Source organism: Chlorocebus sabaeus, chromosome 13 (assembly GCF_047675955.1).
Source record: "Chlorocebus sabaeus isolate Y175 chromosome 13, mChlSab1.0.hap1, whole genome shotgun sequence".
Taxonomy (NCBI): Eukaryota; Metazoa; Chordata; class Mammalia; order Primates; family Cercopithecidae; genus Chlorocebus; species Chlorocebus sabaeus.
In genome coordinates, this window is record NC_132916.1 from 91,681,401 (window position 1) to 91,702,145 (window position 20,745).

At 36.2% G+C, this 20,745-nt stretch overlaps 1 protein-coding gene across 3 annotated transcripts in view; it reads left to right on the forward strand.

The window, feature by feature from the left end:
* CEP162 (centrosomal protein 162) overlaps positions 1-20,745 on the forward strand; it is a 108,729-nt gene that overhangs the window by 63,788 nt on the left and 24,196 nt on the right. For all 3 annotated transcript variants that reach the window (XM_008006508.3, XM_008006510.3, XM_008006512.3), the window contains 4 exons: positions 7,608-7,820; positions 10,013-10,647; positions 13,482-13,623; positions 16,388-16,486. In XM_008006508.3, coding sequence (XP_008004699.3) covers positions 7,608-7,820; positions 10,013-10,647; positions 13,482-13,623; positions 16,388-16,486 — 1,089 coding nt within the window. The remainder of the gene's footprint in view (positions 1-7,607; positions 7,821-10,012; positions 10,648-13,481; positions 13,624-16,387; positions 16,487-20,745) is intronic.

A 20,745-nucleotide genomic window follows, 5' to 3' on the forward strand; every position in this document is an offset into this window, starting at 1 on the left:
GTTTGTCATAAATAGCTCTTATTATTTTGAGATACGTTCCATCAATACCGAATTTATTGAGCGTTTTTAGCATAAAGGGCTGTTGAATTTTGTCAAAGGCCTTTTCTGCATGTATGGAGATAATCATATGGTTTTTGTCTTTGGTTCTGTTTATATGCTGGATTACGTTTATTGATTTGCATATGTTGAACCAGCCTTGCATCCCAGGGATGAAGCCCACTTGATCATGGTGGATAAGCTTTTTGATGTGCTGCTGGATTCGGTTTGCCAGTATTTTATTGAGGATTTTTGCATCGATGTTCATCAGGGATATTGGTCTAAAATTCTCTTTTTTTGTTGTGTCTCTGCCAGGCTTTGGTATCAGGATGATGTTGGCCTCATAAAATGAGTTAGGGAGGATTCCCTGTTTTTCTATTGATTGGAATAGTTTCAGAGGCATGGTACCAGCTTCTCCTTGTACCTCCGGTAGAATGCGGCTGTGAATCCGTCTGGTCCTGCACTTTTTTTGGTTGGTAGGCTATTAATTATTGCCTCAATTTCAGAGCCTGCTATTGGTCTATTCAGGGATTCAGCTTCTTCCTGGCTTAGTCTTGGGAGAGTATAAGTGTTCAGGAAATTATCCATTTCTTCTAGGTTTTCTAGTTTATTTGCGTAGAGGTGTTTATAGTATTCTCTGATGGTAGTTTGTATTTCTGTGGGGTCAGTGGTGATATCCCCTTTATCATTTTTTATTGCATCTGTTTGATTCTTCTCTCTTTTCTTCTTTATTAGTCTTGCTAGCGGTCTATCAATTTTGTTGATCTTTTCAAAAAACCAGCTCCTGGATTCATTGATTTTTTTGGATGGTTTTTTATGTCTCTATCTCCTTCACTTCTGCTCTGATCTTAGTTACTTGCTTTCTGCTAGCTTTTGAATGTGTTTGCCGTTGCTTTTCTAGTTCTTTTAATTGTGATGTTAGGGTATCAATTTTAGATCTTTCCTGCTTTCTCTTGTGGGCATTTAGTGCTATAAATTTCCCTCTACACACTGCTTTAAATGTGTCCCAGAGATTCTGGTATGTTATATCTTTGTTTTCATTGGTTTGAAAGAACATCTTGATTTCTGCCTTCATTTCGTTATGTACCCAGTAGTCATTCAGGAGCAGGTTGTTCAGTTTCCATGTAGTTGAGCAGTTTTGATTGAATTTCTTAGTCCTGAGTTCTAATTCGATTGCACTGTGGTTTGAGAGTTTGTTATAATTTCTGTTCTTGTACATTTGCTGAGGAGTGCTTTACTTCCAACTACGTGGTCAATTTTGGAATAAGTGTGATGTGGTACTGAGAAGAATGTATATTGTGTTGATTTGGGGTGGAGAGTTCTGTAGATGTCTATTAGGTCCGCTTGGTGCAGAGTTGAGTTCAATTCCTGGATATCCTTGTTAACTTTATGTCTCCATGATCTGTCTGATGTTGACAGTGGGGTGTTAAAGTCTCCCATTATTATTGTATGGAAGTCTAAGTCTCTTTGTAAGTCTCTAAGGACTTGCTTTATGAATCTGGGTGCTCCTGTATTGGGTGCATATATATTTTGGATAGTTAGCTCTTCCTGATGAATTGATCCCTTTGCCATTATGTAATGGCCTTCTTCGTCTCTTTTGATCTTTGATGGTTTAAAGTCTGTTTTATCAGAGACTAGAATTGCAACCTATGCTTTTTTTTTTTTTTTTTTTTTTTTTCCCATTTGCTTGGTAGATCTTCTGCCATCCCTTTATTTTGAGCCTATGTATGTCTCTGCATGTGAGATGGGTCTCCTGAATACAGCAAACTGATGGATCTTGACTCTTTATCCAATTTGCCAGTCTGTGTCTTTTAATTGGACCATTTAGTCCATTTACATTTAAGGTTAATATTGTTATGTGTGAACTTGATCCTGTCATTATGATATTAGCTGGTTATTTTGCTCGTTAGTTGATGCAGTTTCTTCCTAGCATCGATGGTCTTTGCATTTTGGCATGTTTTTGCAATGGCTGGTACCGGTTGTTCCTTTCCATGTTTAGTGCTTCCTTCAGGATCTCTCGTAGGGCAGGCCTGGTGGAGACAAAATCTCTAAGCATTTGCTTATCTGTAAAGGATTTTATTTCTCCTTCACTTTTGAAACTTAGTTTGGCTAGATATGAAATTCTGGGTTGAAAATTCTTTTCTTCAAGAATGTTGAATATTGGCCCCCAGTCTCTTCTGGCTTGTAGAGTTTCTGCCAAGAGATCTGCTGTTAGTCTGATGGGCTTCCATTTGTGGGTAACCCGACCTTTCTCTCTGGCTGCCCTTAACATTTTTTCCTTCATTTCAACTTTGGTGAATCTGACAATTATGTGTCTTGCAGTTGCTCTTCTCAAGGAGTATCTTTGTGGCATTCTCTGTATTTCCTGAATTTGAATGTTGGAGTGCCTTACTAGGTCGGGGAAGTTCTCTTGGATGATATCCTGCAGAGTGTTTTCCAACTTGGTTCCGTTTTCCCTGTCACTTTCAGGCACACCAATCAGACGTAGATGTGGTCTTTTCACATAATCCCCTATTTCTTGGAGGCTTTGTTCATTTCTTTTTACTCTTTTTTCTCTATACTTCTCTTCTCACTCATTTCATTCATTTGATCTTCAATCACTGATACTCTTTCTTCCAGTTGATGGAGTCGGTTACTGAAGCTTGTGCATTTGTCACATAGTTCTCTTGTCATAGTTTTCGTCTCTATGAGTTCTTTTATGGTCTTCTCTGCATTGATTATTCTAGTTATCCATTCATCCATTCTTTTTTCAAGGTTTTTAGTTTCTTTGTGCTGGGTACGTAGGTCCTCCTTTAGCTCTTAGAATTTTGATTGACTGAAGGCTTCTTCTCTCAACTTGTCAAAGTCATTCTCATCGAGCTTTGTTCCATTGCTGGCGATGAGCTGCGTTCCTTTGGAGAGGGAGATGTGCTCTGATTTTTTGAATTTCAAGCTTTTCTGCACTGCTTTTTCCCCATCTTTGTGGTTTTATCTGCCTTTTGTCTTTGATGATGGTGACGTACTGATGGGGTTGTGGGTATGCTTTCTGTTTGTTAGTTTTCCTTCTAACAGGCAGGACTCTCAACTGCAGTCTTTTGGAGTTTGCTTGAGGTCCACTCCAGACCCTGTTTGCCTGGGTATCAGCAGTGGAGGCTGCAGAAGATAGAATATTGCTGAACAGCGAGTGTTGCTGTCTGATTCTTGCTCTGGAAGCTTTGTCTCAGAGGTATACGCAGCCGTGTGATGTGTGGTGTTGGTCTGCACCTAGTGGGGGATGTCTCCCAGTTAGGCTACTTGGGTCAGGGACCCACTTGAGCAGGCAATCTGTCCGTTCTCAGATGTCAACCTCCGTGCTGGGAGAACCACTGCTCTCTTCCCAGCTGTCAGACAGGGACATTTACATCTGCAGAGGTTTCTGCTGCTTTTTGTTTAGCTATGCCCCGTCCCCAGAGGTGGAGTCTACAGAGGCAGGCAGGCCTCCTTGAGCTGTAGTGGGCTCCACCAAATTTGAGCTTCCCTATGGCTTTGTTTACCTACTTAAGCCTCAGCAATGTCGGGCACCCCTCCCCCAGCCTCGCTGCCGCCTTGCAGTTAGATCTCAGACTGCTGTGCTAGCATTGAGGGAGGCTCCATGGGCGTGGGACCCTCTGGGCCAGGTGTAGGATATAATCTCCTGGTGTGCCATTTGTTAAGACCCTTGGTAAAGCACCGTATTAGGGTGGGAGTTACCCGATTTTCCAGGTGTTGTGTGTCTCAGTTCCCCTGGCTAGGAAAAGGGATTCCCTTACCCCTTGCACTTCCCAGGTGAGGTGATGCCTCGCCCTACTTCACCTCTTGCTGGTCGGGCTGCACTCTCTGACCAGCACTGACTGTCCAACATGCCCCAGTGAGATGAACCCGGTGCCTCAGTTGAAAATGCAGAATTCACCCATCTTCTGTGTTGCTCATGCTGGGAGCTGGAGGCTGGAGCTGTTACTATTTGGCCATCTTGGGTGCCCCTCGCAATATTCTTAAATAGACTAATTATAAATTAGCTATTTTTAAATAGAATATAAGTCAAAATGGAGCTAATTAGATGTATATTGTAATGAAAATTTTAGATTGTGTTTGTACTTTTTTTTATTTAATGGAATATTTCATGGTTTAACTTACAATGAGAGTTAAAAAAAGTTTACTTTGTATACCGGTCAAACTGATATTTTTGACCAAAGAATAATATTGAAAAGCAAAATTAAAGAAAATACAAATAAAATCTCATTTTTCCCAAAAAAAGTATATATTTCAAGATATCAAAATCAGATTGAAAATGTTTAAATTTTTAAATAAATACATTAATTTAAAATGTTAAATTTATAAAATCTAGTTCTCCTTTTAAGATATGTAGTGTTGGTATGTATACATGAATTTTCATATACCTACAACTAACTCAGTTAACTAATATCAGAGGAAACAAAGCTTTGAATTTTTCAGGTGAAAGGAATTACTAGTATTCGTAGATGGATATATCCCAATTTATGATATATCAATAAATGTGTAAGCATTTTCACAAATGGAAATATTTATATTAACTTTGCAAATCATATGCCCCTTAGATACCTAATATGAACAGGATTTTGAGCACCAGCAAACCATCTTACCTTAGGAGATGAAATCATCATAAAAGCCAACACTTACCAAGCTCTCACTATATGCTGCACACTCTAAGTGCTTAGCAGGATGAAAGTCATTTGATCCTTAATTATATCAACCCTTTGAAATTGCTACTGTTACCATCCCCATCTTACCCAGGAGGCAAGAGAAATTTAAATTGAGGGATTAGTTGACACGGGGTCCTAAAGCTGGTGGCACAGTCTAACCCAAATATGCTCTTAACTGACACTAGACTGCCTCTCAGGTGCTATTTTGTTGCGTGCTCATAGGCTAGAAAACAGTTCAACAAAGAATTCAGTGTTTGTGTGTTTTACAAAGATGTCTTCACCATAATAGTTTTTAAAAGCATGTATATAGACAGGCACATATAATAAGCTGTCATTTCTGTGGGCCCTAATGTGTTTCCTTCATTATATAATATGTCATTGTTTTTTAGATTAAATGAAAAGTATCCAGTCCTTTATGAAGACTTCATTAAATGTTATCTAGTCCTCCTTGCTTTCCAATTAAAGTAGATTAAACTTTACTTGGACCAGGAGATTGGGGTGGAGTAGAGCTTTAGGCAGAGTCAGGGGCTTAGAAAGCTGAATGTTTATTGCAGAAAGTTTACACACTCATGTGCATGTAAGTAATTTTTCAATCAGTACAGTGTAGAAGCACTGTCATATGAAGGAGTCTGGAAAAGAGAAGGGGAGAGCTTTGTGCACAAGAGGACTGGTTATTACTAATTGAAAGTCTGAAGACATACATATATGTGTGTGTGTGTGTGTGTATAGATATATTTTTTTTTTTTTTTTTGAGATATTGTCTCACTCTTCACTCAGGCTGGAGTGCAGTGGCGCGATCCTGGCCCACTGCAACCGTCTGCCTCCTGGGTTCAAGCAGTTCTCCCACTTCAGCCTCCTGAGTAGCTGGGACCACAGGTGTGTACCACCATGCCCGGCTAATGTTTGTATTTTTTTAGTAGAGACAGGGTGTCACCCTGTTGGCCATGGCTGGTCTGGAACTCCTGACCTCAAGTGATCCACCTGCCTTGGCCTACCAAAGTGCTGGGATTACAGGCATGAGCCATCGTACCCAGCCCTGAAGATATATTTCTAATGAATGTAAGAGAATTTCTGTAAATAAACCAATAGGTAGTTAAATAATATACTTTAAGATTTTTTTAATCAGATAATCCAGGGATGTAAAATTTGAAATTAATTTGTGCTTCTGTGCATTTGATTCAATCTGGAGATATGCTGTAAATATCTCTGAAATCTTGACAAGTGTAGCATAATCTAAGTTTATGCATTAAATTGCTTTATTTTACATATATTTGTGACCTTATATATGTTTCAAAATTTTTACTCTTTTATTTTTATAGATTTAGGGGGTAGAAGTGCAGATTTCTTACAGGCATATATTGCATAGTGGTGAAGTCTGGCCTTTTAGGGTAGCCACTACCCAAATAATGAACGCTGTACCTGGTAGGTAATTTTTTAGCCCTCACTGCCTCCCACCCTGCCACCTTTTATAGTCTCCAGTGTCTGTTATTCCAGTCTGTATATATATGTGTACTCATTGTTTAGCTCCCACTTATAAGTGAGAACATGTGGAGTTTTACTTTGTTTCTGAGTTATTTCACTTGGGATAATGGCCTCCAGTTCCATCCATGTTGCTTTAAAACATGCTTTTATTCTCTTCTATGGATGAATAGTGTGTGTTTGTGTGTGTGTGTGTGTGTGTGTGTCTTTTTGATACAATATATTTTCCTTTCAATCCTAGTAGTGGAATTTCTGGATGAAATGGTTCTCTTTTTAGGTCTCAAGAAATGTCCATACTGTTTTCCATAATGATTTTACTAATTTGTACTCATACCAACAGTATACAAGTGTTCCCTTTTCTCCACATCCTCACTAACATCTGTTTATTAACTTTCTAATAACCCTTATGACTGGTGTAAGATGGTACCTCATTGTGGTTTTAATTTGCATTTATTTGGTGATTATTGATGTTGAGCATTTTTTCATATTTTTTGGCCACTTGTCTTTTGAAAAATGTGTGTTCATGTCCTTTGCCCACTTTTTAATGGGGTTATTTAAGTACCATTTGTTTATTTTTGGTTTTGTTGCATTTGCTTTTGGGGACTTGGACATAAATCCTTTCCTGGGCCAGTGTTCAGAAGAGTTTTTCTTAGAAATTTTTCTAGGATTTTTATAGTTTCAGGTCTTAGATCTTTAATGCATCTTGAGTTTATTTTTATATAAGGTGAGAAGTGTGAGTTCAGTTTCGTTCTTTTGCACATGACAGTCCATTTTTCCCAGCACTGTTTATTGAATAGGGTGTCCTTTCCCTAGTGTATATTTTTGTTGACTTTGTCCAAGATCAGTTGATTGTAGGCATGTGGCTTAATTTCTGGGTTCTCTATTCTGTTACATTGATCTATGTGTCTATTTTTATCAGTACTATGCTGTTTTGGCTGCTATAGCCTTGTAGTACAATTTGAAGTCAGGTAATGTGATACCTCCAACTTTGTTCTTTTTGCTTAGGACTGCTTTGGCTATTCGGCGTCTTTTTTGGTTCCGTATGAATTATAGGGTTGGTTTTTCTAATTCTGTAAAAAGTGACTTTGGTAATTTGATAGGAATTGAATTGAATTTGTAGATAGCTTTAGGCAGTATGGTCTTTTTAACTATACTGATCCTTCCAGTCTATGCACGTGGGATGTTTTTCCATTTGTTTGTGTCACGGTTTTCTTTATCAGTGTTTTGTAGTTCTCCTGGTACACATCCTTCACCTTCTTGGTTAAATGTATTCCTAGGTAGTTCTTGACTTGGTCCTCAGCGAGATTGTTATTGGTATATAGAAATGCTACTGATTTCTGTAGATTGTGTCCTGAAACTTTACTGAATTCATTTATTAAATCTAAGAGTTTTTTGGTGGAAAATATGTCTCAATAGGTTAAGGAAATGGAAGGGATTCTGAAGAGAAGATATCCCAATTCTTTACCTGCTTTAATATTGGCTGCATCAGCAGCTGGTGATACAGTGGATAAAAATACAGTAGAATTTATGGAGAAAAGGATAAAAAAGCTAGAAGCTGATCTGGAGGGCAAAGATGAAGAAGCAAAGAAAAGCCTTCGTACCATGGAACAACAGTTTCAGAAAATGAAGGTAAGTGCTAAGTAGCCTCAGAGATAAATAAAGGTCAGAGATAGACAATGGGGGCTGGCATTTCTTAGGATCTCACTTTAACAAATAGCTATAAACATTCTTTCCCATGAAACCTTTACCACTGGTATCAATAGGTGCAAAAGAAACCAAGTCCATCCTATTTTGGTGTTCTCTTTCAGCAACTTTTCTTTTTATTTCTGACAGAATAATCAAGCACAAGATAATCTTTACATCACCTCTCTCAATATTAGAATTAGTGGAAATTAAGTCATGAAAAAGCAGAATAAAACACACCTGATATGTATTCAGTACAAAAGGAAAAAAGAAATTACCATGTTTGAAAATATTTTCACTGAAATTTATCTAGAGAAGGGTAAGAGAATAAGACAGAAGTATGCACTTTAGGAACAGCGGGTAGGGGAGCATCTTCCAGAAATGTCTTACTTTCTGAGTTTTCCATTATTTTGTGAAACAGGAATGAATCAGAAAATACAAGTGCTAGAACAGACCAAGTATGAAACAGGACATATTTAACTTACTTTAAAAAAATGTGGAGACCAATAACAGTTATAGATTAGTTTTAACAATGTGTTGAGCACATGGTTCCTGTCAGGAATTCATGCTGGACGCTTTCATAAAGATCTCTGTTCATCTTGCATAATCCTTCCAAACACCTGCGAGGAGTAGATATTGTTAACACTGTTTTGCAGATGAGGGAGCTGAGATGTTCTAGGAAGTTCATCTCCATTCTCCACAGATTTATATCCTGAGAAAAGCGACAAATGAAAGAACATTAGATTCCAGAAAAAGTAGAAGGTTGATAACCGGGAAATAATACAGTGGCCTGGTAATTAAGGTCACATCAAGGAGGTTGGGTTTCTTCCATTCCACCCTCTTTTACACATAGATAGATGGACGGACGGACGGACGGACGGACAGACAGACAGACAGACAGACAGACAGATAGATAGATAGATAGATAGATAGATAGATAGATAGATAGATAGATAGAGATAGACAGATAGATAGAGAGATATAGAGATACAGATCCCTGATAACATGCTGGTATCAATTACCAGCATGGAGTCTAGCAAACAATTAATGATTGTAATTATTATTAGTGTTCCCCCGACCAAATAAGACCCTCAGGTATCAACTCCAACCCCCTACTCCACTTTTATATATCTAAATCGAAACACTGTTTCTTTTTGCAGCCGCCTGCCCCATCCCACCCCTGCCTTTGCTCACTACTTGCCTCTTCCCCTTTTCATTTCTGATTCCCTGTATATACCAAGCATTCGACCAGCTTTGCATATGCTCTTCCTACTTCCAAAACATCCCTGACTCCACCTAACCCCAAATTAACACTCATCTCTCAAGACCGAACATAAATGTGCTGTCTCTGTGTAGTCTTCCCACCTTCTGTCAAGCCTCCAGACACTTAGGGCAGCCTCGCCTCCTCTGCACTCACTGCACTATGTTCACAGGCCCATTATTGCACTTATGGGATATTGTAGCTGCTGCCATGTTGCTCTTCTCACCAAGCTGTGAGCTATTTGAAAATAAGAACTGAGTCTTTTTGTTACTAGAACCTGCATATTGCCTGGCATAAGGTCATAGCTCGGTAAATATCCACTGAATGAATGAGCAAACACTGCTGGTGCCTTCCTCCGTAGGAGAAATTATTTATTTCATTTGCTGAACACTAAACAAAATATTAAAGCTCCAGTATACAAATTCCAGGCCATTTTACTCTCTATGAAATTAATAAATTGATGTTAGAAAGTTGAAAATGTGCTGTTTCCCAAAGACTTCAGTGCCCCCAGTTGTTTTACTGTTTATCCTCAAAGAGTGTGCTGACAGTTTGCATGGAAACGACTGCATAATAATAGGTTTTGTTGTAAGGTTTAAAATAAATTTTGCAGTGTGTAAGAACATAGGTAAGTTAATATTTATGAAGCAACATATCAATTATTAAATTACATAACATATGTCAAGAATACATAATGTTATGCCCTGAAAGAATAGGACTTCAATACATTTGACTCACTCAAGAAACAGAATTGTAGACATCAGAATGTATAAATGAGTACCTGAATAAAGGATTAGGTAGAACCCAGTAGTGTGCAGGGCTTCAGCAACTAATGAAACGTTTAACAAGTGTTTGGCATTACATGGATTCTTTCCTTCAGATTCAGTATGAACAAAGACTAGAGCAGCAGGACCAGCTACTTGCCTGCAAATTGAATCAACATGACTCTCCCAGAATTAAAGCACTGGAGAAGGAACTTGATGACATTAAGGAAGCCCATCAGATCACTGTAAGAAACCTTGAAGCCGAAATAGACATTCTTAAACATCAGAATGCTGAATTAGATGTCAAGAAAAATGATAAAGATGATAAAGATTTTCAGTCTATAGAATTCCAGGTGGAACAGGCTCATGCTAAAGCTAAATTAGTAAGACTCAATGAAGAACTGGCTGCAAAAAAGAGAGAAATACAAGACCTTTCAAAAACTGTGGAGAGGCTTCAGAAAGAAAGAAGAATGATGCTATCAAATCAGAACTCTAAGGGCAGAGAGGAAATGTCTGCCAAAAGGGCAAAGAAAGATGTTTTGCACTCCAGTAAAGGGAATGCTAACTCCTTCTCTGGAACCCTGGACAGCAAGCTTTACCAACCACATACTTTCACTGATTCCCATGTTTCAGAAGTTTTACAAGAAAACTACAGATTAAAAAATGAGCTAGAGGGATTAATTTCAGAGAAGAATGAGCTGAAGGTGAAATCTGAAGCAGCAATCAATCAATTTGAAAACTCCATGAGAAGGTAAAATGTTAAATTATAAATATTTGTAAAAATAAGATAAAAATTGAAAAATTATAAGATATATTTCCTCCAGATAATTAGTTTGACCCGGAACTGAATTCATAAGTGAATATTAATAAATTATATTACATTGCTGAGCATATATCTGTTTCAGGATAGGGTCTTCTACCTGCTGGTAGCCCAAATTCTGATGTACCTGAACCTCTGTGTCAACCCAAATTGTGTCCTTGGGCTCGCCAGTCTTGCCTTTTGGCGTGTACCCATATGATATTAATAAGCTGACTCACTGGGCTCTTCTAGCAAAGGAATGTCATAGTTCATTATTGCTATAGGCAGATTGCTTTCAGAAAACAGTTATTGTTAAAGCTAGTTGGCAGTCTAAAAGGAAAAGGACCTCTTTTCAAAAATCACTTTTCAAATTGACCTTGTGATCACATCCATTCATGCCTTAAGGAACTTTATACTCATCCATTTCCTTCTCACAATCTCCATTTGCTATCCACTGTCTCTTTCCTCTGAGTCTTTTGACATCCTCAGATCTTTTTTTCACCTGATCAAATTCCAATCCCATCTTTCAGTATCCGTTTTTCACAAGTAGTCTTTTCTTTTATTTCTATCTCACTTCCCCTTAAATATGGCTTTCATCATCACCCCTTTTAAACCTGGTCTCAATAATGACCTTTCCCAGGCCAGTGGCATATTCTCCATCCTCATTTTCTTCAACAGTGTTGACCACACTACTTCTCCTGAAATGTCTTCCTCCCTTAACCTCCGTGACTTGGCAGCTCTAACCAAAACTCCTTTTCTGTTTCTTTTTCTGAATTCTGACCCTTCTTCCTTCTCCAGCCCCAAAAACCTGGCTTTGTACCAGCATTCAGCTCTTGGTTTTCTGTCCATTCTCTGTTCTTTCTCCATTGCTAAACTTACCCATTCTTATGGCTTCTATGAACCATGACTTCTAGATTTACTTTTAAAGTTTATTCTCTTTGCTGAGTTCAGATGTGAAACCTGGAACTATTTATTGGATTGTTTCTCTTGGAATCACCAATACCTCAAGTTTCCTTTTTTTAGCTGTAAATTAGTTCCTCTTCCCAAGCTCCCATTCCCTGTCTATATTTATTTTAATTACCAGGCCAGCTTTATCTCTGTTATTCCTTGGGTATAAATGTTTCCCGTTTTCCATTCTTCCTTTAATAAACCAGTGCTGCCATTATACAATTTTCCCACTCCAATCTTCCTTTTTTTTTAACCTTCCCCAGTCATCTTGCTTAAAAATCATTAATATTCTTTAAATACTCATACACCTGGGTCATTCTGCTCTCCAGTGACTCCCAACTTCCTTAAATATCAAGACTAAATTTCTCTGCCTGGCATCTCAAGTCTCGTCACTATTCTAATACTACTGTACTTACCTAATCTGTCACATTTCCTCATGCCTTTTGCTCATTCTTGTTATAAGTACTACCTTCACATAACATTTCATGGAACTTCCCAGGAAATTTCCTTCTCCTGCCCCCAACTCCTACAAAACTTACTAATATGTACCAAGAAAGGATTAATCATACCCAGCCTTGTAGTTCCTTGAGAACTGCTGTAAGATTATGCTTCTTTGCATCCCCACAGCAGTGTGCTGTAGGAGCAGAAGGAGCATGGGAAACACCCAACAAATGCTTCTTGACTGGCAGCCATGGCAGTGAGTGAGTTGTGTTGTTAGCATATGGCAGTCATATTGCTACCAAATGGAAACCTTGTTTCTTAAGTCCTGAATATTATGATAGTAGCATGAAACTGTTTAAGAAGAACCACATTCTTTCCAGGAAAGAATTTAAAATTCAGGTTTTCCCATGAATTTTCCTGTACATCATATAAAATTTGTTAATATTGTTAATCTGTTTTTTAGATAAGTCTGGACCTGAGAAGTGAAGAATAAACTTTTCTAGCCCCATATTTAGACTTTTTACTATCATTCAATTCTATGTGCTTTAATTTAGGTTTTTATTCTTTTCCTAGGACCCTAATCACACTGTTTCCATGGAGAAATATTCATATGGTGAAATAAACAATGGTTAAATTTGTCTGTAGTTGGGAAGCACCATATTAATATAGCAGTTTACTAAAATACATGCTTTAAGTTAAATCCTGTTATTTTCAAAGTCTTTCCAGTAAGAGAGAAAATGTTTATCTGTAGAAAGTGTATCAAATCTTTATTTATAATTTTAACCATTTACTGAACTGCCTCTGAATAAATTTTATCACAGAGACAAATGAATAGTCTCTCACACTTACAGTCCAAATTACTTAATTGCATATTTCAAGCATAATATGTCCTGAGAATTACCATAAAGATTGTCTCATTCTCACAACATGCAACTAGCCCTGGAGTCTCATGCATGGATTGAAAATTGGTTAATGCTGCCTACAAAGCATTGAAGATTCTAAAGGGAGCAGCTGTGATTTTCCAGTGAAGCATCTGGGCAAGAAATCTGGAGTTTATCTTAAAAGATCAAATGTCAAGTGCTTTGCTTTAAATTCAGACAGTTATTTTGGAACCCTAGATTCCCTCAGAAGGTATAGCCTCACGTTGGAGATAAAGTGGAGATGTATCACTATTTCCTCAAGTTTGCCCTTATAAAATTCAGTAAATAATAGCTCATGGATTGGTCCTAAGAACTCATAGGCAGTAATGTATAAAGCACCTAACACAGTGCAGTTAATATTGGTGCCCATTTTCCCTTTTCTTAATTTCCAGGTTTCTTACACTGTTTTTGTGCTAAGTCTGAATTAGAGGTTGAAGAGCTGCTTTTATGTGTGGTTTTCGTTCATTTGCTCTGTAGGGTCAAGGAAGATACTGCAGCATACATTGTATCCCTCAAAGCATCTCATCAGAGAGAAATAGAGAAACTCCTTTGCCAAAATGCAGTAGAAAATTCTTCTTCCAAAGTAACTGAACTAAATCGTAAAATAGCAACTCAAGAGGTAGATGACAAATCTATTTTATCTTTCACCTTGAATAAATTTGTTTTGACTTTAATGAGATTAAAGTTAACATCATTTTACTTGGAAATGTTTTAACTTTTTCAGCGTGGTGATAGAAATGGGAAACTATTATTGGCCTGATTTCTTTTTTAAATAAGAAAATACTATATATTTAATTTTTTTAAAGAAGATAATACTATGTATTTAATTTTTCTACTTTAAAACTATACCATATAAATGTTATTACAGTTTTGTCCCTATACTTCTCAAATAAGTCTTTCTCTAAATTTGTTGTCACAGGTGGTGAAGTATATGTCTAACATGATTAGGACCGTAGTACTTGAACTTGGATGTTGAACTGAGTCTCTAAGTCCCAGCTGACAGTTATCCTTAGGCATTCTTCCTGCCCCATGATCTTTTATTTATTGAACAAATAATGATTCAGGTCAATAGACAGTCAGTCACTGGAATAAAATAATGAACACAGAGATACACAGCTCTCGCTCTGATGGAGCATAGTCTTCTAAGAATTATTAAAGGGAATGCTGCCAACTCATCAGCATTTCCTCAAATAAATGTGTGTTTCTTTTTCAATAATAGGTATATCTACTTAGAATATCTATGAGCGTTACCCTGTGGCCTGTCTTCTGTACTGTTTGTCCCTTATAAAAATAACATTAAAATAGGACTTTTATCTACAATCTACTTTCAAATGGTATATCCAAGAAAAATAAAATGCAAAGGTGGCAAATCAGCCACCTTTTGGGTTATCAAGTTGAAAAGTATATGAATGTTTATTGTGTTCATCTTGTCTGTAGGCTTCAATTTTAAGAAGGAAGCTCAGGGAGAAAAACATCAAGAAAGAATTATCTCACCAAGTATAATTATTTAATACCATCTTAATTAAAAATAAATTCCTCAATTGGGGAAGTTTGAATATGGACTGGCTATTGATACTAAGAAATTACTATAAATTTTCTTAGGTATAAAATGTTATGGTTTTGTGAGAAATACCCTTATTCTAAAGAGATGTATGTTGAAGCATTTGAAGGTTTTGTTTGAGACAGTCTCTTTCTGTCACCCAGACTATCTTAGCTCACTGCAACCTCTGCCTCTCAGGTTCAAGCGATTCTCCTGCCTCAGCCTTCCAAGTAGCTGGGATTACAGGTGCGCACCACCATGCCTGGCTAATTTTTACATTTTTGGTAGAGATGGGGTTTCACCATGTTGGCCAGGCTGGTCTCAAACTTCTGACCTCAAGTGATCTGTGCACTTTGGCCTCCCAAAGTGACATTTGAAGTATTTAGGGGCAAAATGTAATGAAGTCTGTAACTTAACTTCAGATCGCTGAGGAAAAAAAGGACTGTTTGACTACGTTAATGAAAAATACTTAAAGTGCCTTTTGAAAGTAACAATCCATACAGCCTTACAGAGAACCTGTCTGGCCTTATCCTCCATAGGAATAGAGTGTCAGAAGACAACTGTAAGCATTCTATCAAGTGATTTTGTAGTAAGGAATAGTCTGGGAGAGGTAGGAAAGGTAGTATTATGATGCCGTAGTGCCATAAATGTTATTTTCCCAGAGTTATAAATGTAATATTATAAAATTGAATTAAAGAGAAGTCAGCATAGTCTGATCATTGAAAGTACAGCATTAAAGATAAATTTTTCCCAATTTCTCTTAGTTTCTTAATGGAAGTATCTGTTCATGTATTTCAGTTTACCTAAAAATATGAGACTGACATTATTTCACAGATATTATGAGGCTTGTGTTATATTTAATCAATAGTTCTTAAATAAAAACTATCACACTTAACTACAGAGTATAAAGATAATGTTGTCTACCTTTTTCCAAATGTGTAGACTTTATAGAGCTTTATTTTAAAAGGACTTTTTCTAGTCATGAAAAATGTTCGTATTTATTTTCCCCCTTTTATTGATATATAATGATTTAGATTATTTATGGGATACATATGAGTGTTTGCTACATGCAAAGAATGTGTAATGATCAAGTCAGGGTAACTGGGATTTCTGTCACCTTGAGCATTCATTTTTATGTCTTGGTATCACTTCAAACCCTCTCTTCTAGTTACCTTGAAATACACACAATATTGTTGCTAAGTATAGTCACTCTGGTCTGCTATTAAACATTAGAACTTATTTCATCTATCTAACTGTGTGTTTGTACCCATAACCAACCTCTCTTCATCCTTCCCAACCCCCCACTCCCATCTCTGGTATCTGTTGTTCTATTCTCTGTGTTCATGAGATCAAGTGTTTTAGCTCTCATGTATGAGTGAGAACGTGCAATATTTTTCTGTGCCTAGCTTACTTAACATAATGACTTTCAATTCCATCCATTGTGCTGCATATGACATTATTTCCTTCTTATTTAAGGCTGAATTGTATTCCATTGGGTATATATGCCACATTTCTTTTCGTCTGTTGATGGGAACGTAGGTTGATTCCATATCTTGACTATCGTGAATAGTGCTGCAATAAACATGCAAGTGCCAGATGTCCCTTTGATATACAAATTTCTTTTCCTTTGGATAGATACCCAGTAGTGGAATTGCTGGATAATACAGTAATTTTGGTTTTAGTTTTTTGAGAAATCTCTATAATTTTTTTCCATAGTAGTTGTACTAACTTACATTCCCGCCAACAGTATATAAGTTTCCTTTTGTGAGTTGGCTTTCTTGTATTTTTCAGATAGTGTTCAAGGAGGAGCTTTATTAACTCAGCACTTCTAACAATTTCCTAGGTACTTATAAGACATTTCCAAAGTCAAGTTAATGAGCTGCAGAGTAAACAAGAGTCTTTTGTAGTTTCTCAAGTTCGAGAAGAAATTCTACAGAAAGAGGTAAGAAATAGCCAAAATATTGGGCTAAAATAAGTTTCAAGTTTGAGAAGAAATTCTACAGAAGGAGGTAAGAAATTGCCAAAATATTGGGCTAAAATAAGTTTCTTAGGCATTTCAATCATATTCATATTTATAAATTTTTTACCTAAATGTACAAATAGACATAACCTGAAAGTATCACATGTCAAGAAAATATTAGTAGCGTGCTTATGTAAAATCTGCTTTCCCCAGGTGAAGTCCAGATATTAAGTCATTAAGTTGTCTATGTTTTATTTGCTGTTGAGATTTTGTGGATAGTGGTGAAAATGGGATGGGAGATGTTTGGGTTTTCTGTTTGTTTTCTTCAGGAGACAGTTGAATAGTGAAGGCCATTTCTTTGTTAAGTACTGTCAGGGAGGAAAAATAATTTTTTCCTCAACCCTCATGAGTTTTTAGTTGAGACAGACCCCATAACAAAAGACAGAGTAGTAAGAGAAAAACAAGTTTATTAACACGTGCAGTACACAATGCGGGAGAAACCACAACACAAAGTAACTCAAAATGGTGGCTTAAGACTCTCCGAGTTGATAGCTTTGAAGAGATTTGGATTAGAGATTGTGAGATCAGAGATTGGCAGAGGAAGAGAAAAACATCGATTGGAACAAGTGCAACTGAACAAATTTAAGTACATTGCCCCATATCAAATCATTGTCATAGTGCTGAGAACAGGTCAATTCAATTAAGCAGTGTGTGTCATTTCAGGAGATATTGCAGGTGTGCTGTCATCAAAGTTAGGCCTCTATATGGTGATTTAATAAGAGGCATTTCTGTGGAAACAAAAGAAAAACAAAAGTTAATGGTAGGAGTAGTCTATATACTAATTTCTGAATCCTAAGAGCAGCTAGTCAAGAGTTCTAGATGTTGGTCTCAAAGCATTTTTTACAGTTTGAGTATCTAGTTATGAAGTATGTGGCCCATGCAGCAATTGGCATGAAAATTGACCATATATGAGCTGTTGTGGTGATTCTCTGCAGTTTATATCAAGTTATTCAGCTTCAGCTTATTAGGATTTTAGGAAAAGGGCAGTTAAATATTTTAGTGATTCCAAGCCAGGAGGGTAGGAGAAAAATTCAAAATACTAGTTTGGAGAATTATAGACAGAGATCTAGACTAGATTACATGTAAATAATAAAACCCCAGAGATAAAGAACAAGGCTAGAATCTGATATCTACAAGGGTGTGTTACAGTTTTCTAATGAAGCGCAGTATTTTTCTCTCTGCAGTCACCCCGATTTATAGCAGAGATAATCACAATAAGACCAATTTGTTGGCAAAAATAAGTCTAGTCTCATTAAACTTGGCTTGGTTATTTGCATAAAAAGTGCAGCAAGAATAGTGATTAATCATATAGGCTCTTTTATAAGTCCGTGTTGCTGGAACTTGTCATAAGGATTCTCAGACTGGCCCTTTATTAGCCTCTCCAGGCTAGGAATACATGCCAAAGGCTTGCTTCAGATTTTTGCCTCCGATACCGATAGATCCAGGTAAATTCTTTTATTTTCTAGAGATCCCCCAAATATTCTGAGGCTCCTGGGCTTGCCAGGAAGTGACATTTCTTACTCATCTGTAAGGAAACCTTGTATATAAGGTACCAAGCCAGTTTTTTCCAAGGGACTTTATTGGCATCAGAAAGTCAATGTATTTTTTGAAACTGTCTGATTATATCTGATTTGATGCACATTCTGAAATATGATATTCCAGTCAAAGCCTTGGAAATGTAACTGACGTTTCCAGTTGTGTTAAAGAGAACAGATTCTTACTGAACTTATGCAAATACTTACATAGCTATGAAAATAAGAATACTCAACTAATGGTTTCTGGAGAGAGAGAGGAAAAAAAGATATAAATATTTCATTTCTGTTTACAAAAGTATAATTTACCAAATTGCTCTAAGCTGTGGATAGCTTAAGAGAAAAACTTCTCTTACACAATATTAAAGAATCAGCAGTGTTTTAAACAAAGTCCCTGAAAAGAATTCTTCATCAGTTTAAATTTAGTCCCATGTAATTAATTCTTGTTCTGCTTGATGTTGGGTTAGCATTTCTATGAACCAGTCATTCTTTTCATTAGAATTCTGAAAAATTATTACCCGGCCAAATGGTATAATCTTGAAGTTATCAGAAACCTGTACTTGTCAGAGTCCTTTCCATGAATCTTTCTGAAGATAAAACACTTCATATTTATAGTTGCTTACAAAAGCTCTTAGGAAAGTAACAGAGTAAAAGAATTAACTCTCTGTGGATGACAAGACTTTAAACTTGCCATGGTTAAACATCTGATGAGAGTTCATTATAATGCACTTGATATGGAAATTTGGTTATTTTTGTGACAATACAACATTTTAAGATATTAACTAGAATAATTACCGATAACAACATACCAAGGCATACCAGATTTTTAGGAATTGTATACAACTTCTGGAACATTTGTTAATAACATAGCCATACAAAAATAACTCAAAGAAGATTAAACATTGTCTTTGTCAGTGATTCCCATACAATTTATCATGTCAAATAAGCCTAATTCCTTTGAATTTATCTGGGAGAAAGAACAGATTCTTTTGAGATTTTCCAGGGCCCTCTGGAACATCCCAAAGCTAGTTGGAAGTCAAAAGAATTTAATATATAATTTGATTTGGGGAAGTTGTCAAAAATGTCAAGAAGTTTAAAACATTTGATTAAATAGGATCACAGGTCATTATGAAACAATACTTGGTTATCCAAAGTAGATTCTAAAGGCAAATACAGAAAATCGCATAGTGAGAAGACTCAGTTTCCTTAAGTAATCAAAGAACTGATAGAGACCGTAGGAAACACAGGAAGTTATTTTACTGAAACACAAAATCTTTGCTTTCTACATAAATTAACTTAAAGGTAAAGAAAATCTTTTATAATCTCTTATCAAGAGCAGACCAGTGCTCCAAGAAAGCTTTGTTGTTTTAAAAGAGAAAACCAGTTTCTAGTTTTATCCACTGTACTTCTGACATTAAGGCTCATTTTTAAAACCCTTATAATAAATACATTCTGTTTATCTTCTGCTTAGACACATAAGATATTCATGCATTCTAAATTTCTCTCTCCCTCTCCAAGCTTTCTATATTCATTCATTTTTTTGTTCTTCATTCTCCTTTTTCATTCTAAAACAGTCTGTCATTCTACTTTAGTACAAATTTAATTATTCTTTTTCCTTTAACAAAAACATATCTTCATTCCTCATAACTTTGCTTACCAAAACTGTGTATTATTTTTCTTGTATATTTTGCATACAAAGTTGTTTCCCTAATCTTTAGTAGTTTTAAATATATGTATATTAGAACTTTTAATCCTTAGTAACATTAATTTCTTATGAAAACTACAAAGCAGCTATGACCTGTCATATACCAGCATTTTGTAGATTATCATTTCATGATTTCTAGAAGCATATTTTTATAGTTTTTTTAATGTGACAATAAGAACAGGTGATTTGTTTCTCTGTAAAAATTAAGACGCCAAGGTAGATAATCTTACATTCAGCAAGATGAGTCTATGAAACATAAGTTAGTGTTTCAGTATATTTGGAAATGATCTAGATATTCAATGAATATTTATTATTTAACTTAGCAAAACCCCAAGGATGTAAGTTACACCAAAAAGATTTGGGTAACTAATTTTTTTCTACAAACATAAAACATAATCATCATTGAAGACTATAAGTTTTATCCCACTAATATTTATTTAATGTACTTGTTATTAACAATTATGCTTGGATTGCTCATGAAAATTCATGAGCCATTAAACAGCTAGTCATCATCTTATTTTCCTGTTAACTATTTTTACAACACATGCATGTTAGGCAAGCAGCAAAGTTAAATGCATGTTTTTCTTTTCCTGCTGTGCTTAATATACATGGAATAGTGGATACTGTACTTCGACTTGCACATTTGATTTGGGAATGAACTCCTAGGTCTTTAATTTTAAATATCTAGCAGAGATACTTATTTGACTAGTAAACCCAGGTAGCATAAGGGTTGTATGTCTGCATTATACTTACTGTTGACAACTCTGAAGGCATGCCTATTTTTATTAAGTCAATAATGTTAAACTAATCATATACCAGATTTACCTGAGACACATGAACTTGAAAAGCATTTGGGTTAGTTTCTATATTTCTGAGAGTTTTTGGAATTCTTAATTTATGTAAGTGCTTCTTTTTCTTTAAGCCAATTAAATAGTGCTCTTTTA